Here is a 9,946-nt window from a genome sequence, read left to right as displayed (position 1 = left end):
GTGTGGACGTGCGTGTGTGAGTGGGGGGGGGGGGGCGAGGTGCGCGCGCGCGCACGCGTGGCCAAGCCACAGGCTGAGCGGGTAACGCAGATTGTCTGCAGACGCTGATCGATGAGCAAAAAGCATCCGTGCCGCGCGTGCACGCGACAGCCGCGCCCAAGGCGGCCGAACTGCTGTCCGCTGTCCCGCCTAAACTGGAATCTTCTGCAGCACACATCCCTGACCAGCGGCGCCGGCCCTGCCCCGCCGCCCTTCCACGGCCAGGGTGGCAAGGGACACGTGGCCCGCGCACCTGAGCCGAGCGCAGCAGCGCCTCCTTTGTGTCTTGGAGCTGCGCCTGCTGCCCCGCCATCAGCCCCTCCGTCGCGCGCTGCGCGCGCGCCAGAGTCGACGCGTCGTCCACGAGCGCGCGCACGACACCCTCAACGGTGCGGCCGTGGCGTGCCTGTGCGCGCACGTGCGCACGCGTGTGTGTGTGTGTGAGTGTGTGTGTGTGTTTGTGTGTTTGCGTGTTTGTGTGTGTTTGTGTGTGTGTGTGTGTGTGTGTGTTTGCAAGTACGTGCGCGCGACGCCCTCCACTGCGCGGCCGTGGCGCACGCGCGCCCCAGAGCAGTAGCGGCGACGCAAGCACAGATACCGACAATGAGGGGTGTGGAGGGGGCCAATGACGGGGCGGGAATTCATTTCAAGGCCCCTGCCCCTCGGCTGACTGAGGCCTGTGAAAGCACAGGTTGGGGTGACTGCCGCTGCAGTCGACCCACATCCCTGCACGGCACCTCAACACATGCAGAAAATGGATGGACAATATACAGCGCAGTGCACTATGGCATGCACTATTGTGGCTTCTGTACAGTCTGATGCCCAACCCAAAGCTTGAGAAGAACGCCGGTTTTGTGCGCACCTGCTGCCCCGCCAGCCCCTCCATCTTCTCCTCAAGTGCGGCCACCAGCCGCAGCGGCGCCTTGGGGGACGCTGCCTCGGACGCCTCGATCTGGGCCACCCTCGGCTCCAGTGCGGACAGGTCCGCGTCAACCTTGGACGTACAAAAGAGGGCAGAGTCGATCAGTTGAGGGCGCGGCAGAGTTCCAACACTGACACACGGACGGTGCCGGGTGTGTCAAACGCTGGACGAAGGGGGCAGGCGTTGGGTGGAGCCCAGCCGCAAGGGCGGCGAGGGCCAGCAGGCGCGGGGTGAATTTCATGGATCTAAGGGACGCTGGCTGGCTGCGTGCTCCTCTGCCCACAGGGCGCTTGCAGCAACTGACTTTGGGCAGACCGAAGACGCGCGGCCGACACCCCCAACCCCACGCCCGCAGCGCAAGCTGCAGGGAGCGCGGCGAAGCCACGCCCGCCCACCTTCTTGGCCAGATTTGACGCGGAGCACGCCTCGGCCCTCAGCGCGTTGCTCTCGCGCGCGAGGCGTCCCAGGTCGCCCGCCAGCAGCGCCCCCTGGGCGGCAAGCTCGCGCCGCAGCTCGCAGCAGCGCGCCTCAAGGGCCTGCGGGGAAAGGTGGGGGGGAGGGGGCGAGGTGCGGTCGATCGGCTCAAATCGCCTGGTAGACGCCACAAAAGGCTGAAGGCCAATTTGCATTGACAGCCGTGACAGATCCCGCAGCCCTATACTGAATCGATGCTAATCAGCAAGCAAGATGGTGCAGCTGTCGCCGTCCGCCCGCACCTCGGGCGTTGCCCGCTTTGCAGCCACGCCGCCGCTGCGGAGCCTGACGAGTGGGGCTCTGAACCCCTGGCGGGACCATGTGTCCCTTCTGATGGTGCCCTCTGCGTGGCCCCCCTGTCGCCCCTGTCTGCATCCTTCACCCCCATTATCGAGATACACACACACACACACACACACACACACACACACACACACACACACACACACACACACGCATACACGCATACACTATGCACGAGTGCACGCGTGTGCGCGCACTCACACACACACGCACCTCATCAATCATGGGCGGCACATGGCGCTGCACGCTGGACGACACCAGCCCGGGCACGCATTCTCGGATGCTCTCCCCTGCAATCTCCTTGACCTGTCAGACGCGATGCGGCGGGGGCAGGCTTGCGGCGATCGTGACCGCTTGACCGTCTCGAGGGTCCGCTGTTTGTGCTGAGAAAACTGCGTCGGCCACGAGCTCACAGCCCCCCTGCGCCGCGCAGCATGCTGATGGGAGCACCAACATAGCTGCAATCAGCAATTCAAGGCCTGTGTAGCCACTACCCACGGGGCCAATTGCAAACGTCCGCGTGCCAAAGGATGGTGACGCGCCATACTTTAAGTGTCCCCAAGCCCCGGCTCGACAACCGCTAACGGCCCTCCCTTCGATTGCCGCCCAACGAACACAGAAAAGCCGAGAAAGGCGGCCGCACCTGGCCCCGCTGGAGGGCGGTGAGCTGCGCGCGCTGCGCCTCCATCGCCGCCACCGCCTGGCCCTTCTCCAGCTTGGCCCCCTGCACCTGCGGGCCGGCGGCATTTGACCGCGGTTCAAGGCGTCCGCGGCACACACGCGGGCGTCCAGGTCGCGATCATGTTGACGGTGCCGTTTGACCGGTTTGACTTCGGTCTCATAACAGTCTCCTGGCGCCTCGACAGGTCTTTGCAGCGCGGCGGGCTGAGGTTCACATGTGCTGAACGTATCCGGCTGCGCCCGGCAAGCGCGTGCATCGGGCAAACGTGGTGATCCGATCTCGGTCAAGCTGCCGTTTGACCGTATCAGGGACCTGCCTGCAGCAGCTGCACCTCCGCCCGCAGGTCTGCCAGCCGCTGGTCCGCAGCCGCGCTGGCTGCACTCAGCGCAGCCACCTGCATGTTGCGCGCAGGGTGCGGGGCAGGAGGCGTGTGTGTTTGTGTGTGTGTATGTGTGTGTGTGTGTGTGTGTGTGTGTGTGTGCGCGCGTGCAGGAGCGGGGGCCGGCACGTGAGTAAGGCGGTGCGTGCATGCGCGCGCGCGTGCTTGCGGGAGTAAAGCGGGAGGAAGGGGTCAGAGCCGCGGCGGGCGGTGGGGCAGAGGCGCCCGCAACAGGGACGGCATCCCTGGGGGTGGGATGCCTTCAGCAGAAGATCAATGTTGGGAATGTGCGGTGGCCCTGGCCGTTGCTCAGCCGCACGGCGGCCCTGCAATAAAGTGTCCCCTTTTGCACCGATTCGGCTCACACAGCTGTTCAGAGCCAACCTCCATTCACCCTGCTGCCCCGCCGCCGGCGTGTGGTGTGCCGGCCGGCATACAAGCCACAAACCCCAAATCGCCCGTTCAACTGGGCACGAGTTTCGGCACGTGCGTCGACCCCATATTGACATTGTTGGGGACAAAGCCCCAGCGCCCCACCTGGCTCTCCAGGCCGGCCGTGAGCGCCATCTTCGCCTCAACCCTGTCCTCCAGCCTCCCCATCTCACACAGGCGGTCCTGATGAGGGGATCAAAAAAGCGAGGTGGGAGGGATAAAAAAGGGGGATGACAACGGGGGGATACAAAGAGGGGTTAAAGCTGCTGGGAATGGAATCTCCACCAGCAGGACGGCTCGGCAGGCCGGCCCACCCTTCTGGCTCCCCCTGCGCTGCGCATCCGGCGCGGCGGCGTCGCACGCGCAACAACCGTCACTCAGCTCTTCCCCGAAACAAGCCCGCCGCGGCCACCCCACCCCGCTCTTGCCCAGCGAACGGTGACGACGACCGGACGCGAGGGTGGCAGGCGGGCGTGCCGCCGCACCTGCACGCGTGCGTCGAGCGCCCGCAGCCCGGCCTTGAGCTGTGACGAGTCAGACTTGAGCTGGGCGCGCTCGCAGCCCAGCTCCTCTGGACGTTGCGACAGACGTAAAAGAGAGAATCACCGCATCCAGTCCCGGCGCGGCAGTAGATAGTGGGGGTGGGGTTTGCAAAAAGGGGAGGTTTTGACAAGGGTTCGCCGCCAAAAAGGGCGCTGAGGCCAGGCGCCCACCCCTCTTTGTGGGCAGCCGGGCGCAGCGCCAGACGCCGCTCTACTCTGGGCCCCTCTGGCGGCGCCCAGCAGACCGGGCCGGCCGGCCGCGCCCGCATGCGGCGCCCTTTCCCACAAGGGGGAATGCGAGCACCCGCCAGTACACGGGCGCACGGGCCAGGTGTCTGGCGCTGTGAGTGTGCTGGGCTGTGCTGAGTTGCAGCGGTGGGGCTGGCAGGTCTGCCGGCGGGCTGCACCCAGCTGTCGCGCACGCGCGTTTGAATCCGCCGCACCTATCTCCTCGAGGACGGCGTCGGCCAGCGACGCAAACGCCGAGTTTAGCAGCTGCACCTGCGTTGCGCAATTGTCAATTTTGCGGATACTTGAGGTAGGGGCCGGCTTCGATTCAGTCGGGGTGGCAATCACAATGTGGAATCTGAAGGAGGGCGGCTGTCGCCGCCGATGCCGCTCAACTTGCCACTGCCGCTGCCGCTGCGGCTGCCGCGGCCGCTGCCGCCGCTGCTGCCGCTGCTGCTGCCCCTGCTGCTGCTGCCCCTGCTGCTGCTGCTGCTGCTGCTGCTGCTGCTGTTGCTGCTGCTATTGCTGTTGTGCGACCCTACCGCCCGGCAGGCCGCAGGCGCGAGAGAGACCATGGGCCCGCGCGGCGGGGTCACAGCATTCCACCCCCGGAGACGAAAGTGCCAAAGTGGGGCAATCGAAGGGCGGCATTGGGGACACGCGGTCGCAAGAAAGCGGGGCGCTGACCTGCAGTGTGAGCTGCTCGGCCGTCTTCCGCCTCTCGTTGACTGCCTGCATGCCCTGCGCAGCCTGCAAAGCGCCGTCGCGGGGGGGGCGGGCATAACATGCAACCTGGGTTGCCCTGCCGCCCTCGCGTGCGGTGGGAGCGCTCGCCGTTGGTTGTAAGCCCTCAATCGCGTCCCTCCGTAATAACCAAAAGCGCAGGGATCTCCAGGTTTCCGAGCCGCAGACGGGCTCTGCCCTGGCAGGTGATCCGCCGGGCGGCGACGTTTGCGCCGGCCGGCTCGCTGTGCTTGAGAATACACACCTGCAGCTTCTCCACCGCATTCTTCAGTGTGCAGACAACTTTGGCAAGGGACGCCCGGCGCTCCTCCCCCACCGCCATCGCCTGGGCGCGCATCGAGGCGGATCAGGGGAGCGGCAGGGGCGAGAGAGCGCGGTGCATCAGCAGCATCAGCACAAGAACTGTCGGCGCAAGCGGCGAAGGCGGGCCGCACTCCGACGGCGACCTCAAAGGCAGCGTCGAATGACCGAACAAAGAATGCAGCAACTACGACATTCAGGCTCAGCGGTGACAAGTTCGCGTGTCTGACGAACACGAAGCGCTCACCCGGGTGGGCGAGCTCGGTCTGCCGTTGAAATTCTTAGACGCGAACCTCATCGGTGACTTTTATGCTTCGCGAATCACTGAGAGCAGAGCTGCAGCCCCCAGCCCCTTTCCCCACCGAGTCAATAGGTCAAACTGCGTAGCGCGTGCTGCTGCAGAGGCTTGTGTAGTGTTGATCGTCAAGATTCTTCGCAGGTTTTGCCAAGACAAGAACTGCATTCTGGCGGGCGGTTGCGGCACACCAAAGATACACACCGGTGCCTCCCGGGTGCCCCCCAACCCCTGCAGGCTGCAGAGGTAGGTGTTCTGCTGTCCCCGTGCGACATTTTGTGAAGCAACACACTTTCAGGTGCTCGCGCCTCGCATGCAGCCAGCTCTCTACTGATGGATTGCGTGCTGCAATGCTGTCCAACATCTGTGACGGCACTGTCTCGAGCCATCGAGCGGCAGCAGCGCCACACCCACTCGTCCATGCAAAATTACATGCCATGCATTCGCCATCACTGATGCAGGACATCCCATCCCTGGGATCCAGGAGGTGCAAGAAAAGAAAAAGGGGGCGGGTACCCCAGGAAGGCAGGGAGCATGTACTCAATCAAGGGTGGCTGGCTGGTATAGCGCTTGTCAGCACAACCCACCCTCCGCAGTGCTTGAATCTGTGCTATTTGTAATGGAAGCATGGTGCCAAATAACGGTGTGACGCCGAAATGCAGTGCCTTGCGCCGCGAAAGCGTGCAGGCCCACAGTCAGCAAAGGTGCTTACACAGGCTTGCAAGGTGGGAGCCGGTCAGCTGAAAGACTGTGTTGGGTAAATGTCAGGTGAAAACAGGCCAGCAAATGCGCGGGTGCGCGGCTGGCAGTGCGTTTGTAGGGTGGGGTGCATGTGACGACCCACCACCCCAGGTGCGCGTGCACCACACGTGGCCTCTGCCCCTGGACTCTGAAGGGGGTTGCGGTGGACGGCACGCCTGCACTATCCCTGCCCTCCTGGCCTGCCAGCGTAAGCAGGAGGACGATATCAGTTTTGAGGGGGGTGCATCTGCGTGTTGGTCCAACAGGTCCATAGCTGTACAAATCAAGGGGCCGCGACGGAACCATGTCGCAACAAGCTGCCGTTGCGGCGACATACGCTGCCCCCACCGGCGCGGGGCCCGCCTGTGCGCCCCAGGTGAGCGCCCAGGTGTCAGCTTTCCGCGGTCTTGCCCGCCATGCCGCTGCCGCCGTCGCCGCCGCCCCTGCTGCCGCCCCCCTGGCTGCCAGCAGCCTCCGCCAGCCGCTGCCGCAGGTCTGCTTGGTACCGCCGCTTGTCCTCCAGAGTGGCGTCCGATGGCTTCAGACCGCTGTACCGCAGCTGCAGAGTGAATCACAGAGGCGGGGCAATCAGGCGGGGCCGACGCGTTGACACGTGCGCGAGGAGCACGGCGCAAGGTAATGTTGGATTGTTGGGAATTTTGGAGACGCAAACGGTGGCGACTGCTCTGAGATGAAGCGAACCTACGCAGTAGCTGGCTCACCATGTACTGCCGCACATTTGCGGCATACAGCTTTGGGTCTTTCTGCTCGTCTTCGCTGGGGTAGTAGATCGGCAGCTGCCAGGAAGGCGCGAGAGCAGGAGGGCAGGTGCGGGGCGCGAGGGTTGAGAGGAACTTATGAGCAGGGAAGGGTTGCCATGCCAAGGCATTACCGGCACAAACGCAGAGGCCACGGCGACTGCCGCCGCTGCGGCTGACACTGACGATGCAGTCGCAGCTGCTGGCGCTGCTGCAGGTGCTCCTGGTGCTGCTGGTGCTGCTGCTGGTGTTGCTGCTGCTTTTGCTGCTGCTGCTGCTGCTGCTGCTGCTGCAGTTGCTTGTACAGCCACAATCTCCAAGCGCAAGCCCGGCGCCTGCGGCAGCACCAGGTCCCTTGTGCCCGCGCCGACTGGCGGCGGGCGCACAGCACAGGCTGCTGCAGCTCCCAGGCGGCGCACCTCGTAGCACGTCACAGAGTGGAACGGCGTCGTAAGCATCAGCAGCATGTGGCGCAGGGCGCTGATGCTCTCCCAGGCAGGCGACACGGGCCCCTGCGCACCAGGTGTGTTCGAGGGCGCGGTCGTCAGGGTCGGTCAAACCCTTGGCACCCATCACTGCTAGCTGCAGCCAGTGTTCGACGACCTTACTGCTCAATATCGACCCCATGATCTGCGCACAAAGCTGCGTCGACAGCACTCTGTTTTGCGCCGAACCGTCCTCTCAACCGCCGCACAACAATTGCTCAACCGGCATTCCTCTGTTGCCTTCGAATGCGCACCGCTGTGCTGGCTGCTGCTGCCGCTCCCGCTGCCGCTGCCAGCGTCGCCGCTGCTGCTGCCGCCTGCTGTTGATTGCACTGACATCATTGAATCCCCGTGCGCTGTCGCCGTCCCCATTCTCCAATCCGCACCTCGCCATACTTGATAATGACCGGCTGCACCGGCACCCCCGCCAGGAACGCCCCCGTCTTGAACGGCAGCAGGGACGTGCCGTTGCTGGTCGTCCCCTGGGAGGAGGGACGAGAGCGCACGAGCATCAAGCGCGCGCCGCAGGGGTCACCGAGCGCCGCGGTGCGGTGGTTGATTCCTGCATGGGCAGCCGCCGTCCTGCATGACAATCGCAAGCCTCCTGCAAGCCCCCTGAAGTTCTGGAAGAATATCAACAGACCCTAGCCATGCTCCGGCCATATGCCTTTCTTTGCACCTGCAGCGGCTCTCTGGCAGCAGTTCCCTGAAGCCCAAAACGCTCACCTCTGGAAACAGCAGCATCGGCCGGTGCTCCTCCTCCGGGTGCGCCCAGCTGTGCAGCATGCGCTGGCGCACCTGCTCCCCGACCCCGGCGCTGGCGCCGCCCTGCGAGAGCCCGCCGGCAAGGGATGGGAGTGATGGTGCCGTCGCTTCTTGCCACGTGCTGCTTGATCGCTGCGCTACTGTGCAAGCAATTGTGAATTGCTCGGAGCCGCGAGGTTTGGATGACAGATGCAGTTTTGCATCTGTCCAAGTGGCTGAGCACGCGTCCTTTGGAAGCCCACCATCAACCCACGAAGGCCCAACTGCAACCAAGACTTACCGTTGATCCGTTCCTCTTTTCCCGGTCCACGTAGATGCACTCGATGCGGCGACTGCAGCAGGGTGGCGGTGGCAGGCTGCCTGTCAGCGCCCTCTAGACGCCGCAGGTCGCGTACAGCGCCGCATCCGCCGCAGCCGCTGCAGCATCCGGCCCGGGGTTGCATGCATTCCTCGAGAGGCATGCACACGCGATGTACTCGCGGCGATGCACGCATGCGCTGGCGCGGGGGCATGCGCGCATGTCAGTGACTACGCGGGCGCACCTGATGAGCCCAATCATTCGAATGTCCTGCGTGCCGTCCCGAGCGACAAAGCTCGGTAGGTTGCGCGACATGTGTATGAGGATGTCGGCCCACCCAATGTGATTGGAAACGATCGCCACCTGCCACCGCGGCCTGTCGCCGAGCTTGGGGGAGCGCCGCTCCTCGCGCACTCTGCTGATGCGCACGAAGCCGAGCGCCAAGAGGCAGGCGCGGCTCCAGAAGCGCCCCCAGAACGCGGCGAGGCGCCGGTTGAGCACGCCGGCCGGCACAAACAGCAGGAGCCGCAGCAGAATGTAGTATGACGCCACGCACATCATTGCCGCAAGGAGTCGGCATGGCAAAAGCGTCACCGATAGCACCAGGATCCGCAGCGAGCTGCCGAAGGAAATCCGATGACCAGCTTCTCCATATTGATCATGTCTGATGAAGGGCTCAAACAAGGGGTCGCCCGGAGGCGGTGCGAGCGCCATGGTGTCCTCAGATCGATCGCTGCCGACCTTGATAATATATCAATACAAGCAATTGAAAGCTATTGGTCTCACACCAAGCGCTGTTCTGCGACCACGGCCCGGCTGGAATTGGCTGTGGCCTGTGTGACGCAGTATGAGCTCCGTTGCAACTTGATAAGAATGCAGGAACGTAGTGCGTTCTTGCTGGCCGCAGTTGTTGTTCCAGATGGCTGGTGTGGCCACGCCATCAGGCAGTCACCCACTCGAGTGCCCTCGGGTGTGTGCAATCAGCAGAAGCACAACAGGGCGGCAGAGAGTGTGGTGTTCCCTCTGGCTGCGCTCAGATATGAAATTACAACCAGAAGCAAAGTAGCTTCCGCAAAGAACTAAAGGAGTTACTGTGCGGCATTTGTTGGTGCCAATGAATTGCATCCGTTGACCAGTAGCGGTGCGGTCAAACCTGAGACCAACCTCGTTTGGATCCACGCGATTCAAATATTTCACAGGCCCCTGAATACTGTTTCGCTGATTCAATCATGTGACATGTCTCGCACGCCTCACACTGCCCCTTGTGCTCCAGCATGTGGCGTCTGCGCAAACAGCAGCTCAGGCGGCTGAACCCCTGCGCCACCCCAGGCCGAAGCGCAAGCATCGAATGCAACTGCAATGGACGGCACTGCAGATAATGGCAGCAGAGATCACCAAACGCATGTGCACAGAGGTCAAGCCACAGCCCACGCCAGCACGCGCAGCACGGCTGGCGTGCAGGCAGGAGCTGGGGCCAGTCCGGAGCACTTGGGCCCGTCTGTGCTGTGTGTTTGGTTGCAATGGCGTGCATCTGAATTTGCATGTGGATTTCATCCGAT

General features: G+C 63.8%; 2 protein-coding genes across 2 annotated transcripts; both read right to left on the bottom strand.

The window, feature by feature from the left end:
* Positions 1-189: 189 nt before the first annotated feature.
* MNEG_9156 (hypothetical protein) lies at positions 190-5,343 on the bottom strand (the record flags this gene model as incomplete). Its single annotated transcript, XM_014042373.1, has 15 exons — positions 190-204; positions 293-445; positions 902-1,033; positions 1,357-1,497; positions 1,678-1,743; positions 1,952-2,044; positions 2,382-2,468; positions 2,752-2,814; positions 3,337-3,414; positions 3,717-3,802; positions 4,217-4,274; positions 4,398-4,520; positions 4,689-4,751; positions 4,990-5,070; positions 5,293-5,343. The coding sequence occupies 15 exons, from the start codon at positions 5,341-5,343 to the stop codon at positions 190-192; spliced, it is 1,290 nt and encodes a 429-aa protein (XP_013897827.1).
* A 1,129-nt stretch (positions 5,344-6,472) lies between these two features.
* Positions 6,473-8,948, bottom strand: MNEG_9155 (lysophosphatidylcholine acyltransferase/ lyso-PAF acetyltransferase; the record flags this gene model as incomplete). Its single annotated transcript, XM_014042372.1, has 8 exons — positions 6,473-6,640; positions 6,804-6,858; positions 6,995-7,128; positions 7,259-7,351; positions 7,711-7,806; positions 8,051-8,152; positions 8,370-8,421; positions 8,632-8,948. 8 exons carry the CDS (start codon positions 8,946-8,948, stop codon positions 6,473-6,475), a joined length of 1,017 nt encoding a protein of 338 aa, XP_013897826.1.
* Between the last annotated feature and the right edge of the window lie 998 nt (positions 8,949-9,946).

The sequence above is a fragment of the Monoraphidium neglectum genome (assembly GCF_000611645.1).
Source record: "Monoraphidium neglectum strain SAG 48.87 unplaced genomic scaffold scaffold01837, whole genome shotgun sequence".
In the NCBI taxonomy this organism is placed as follows: domain Eukaryota; kingdom Viridiplantae; phylum Chlorophyta; class Chlorophyceae; order Sphaeropleales; family Selenastraceae; genus Monoraphidium; species Monoraphidium neglectum.
Note: the sequence above shows the minus strand (reverse complement) of the source record. Positions and strands in the feature narration are given on the sequence as shown.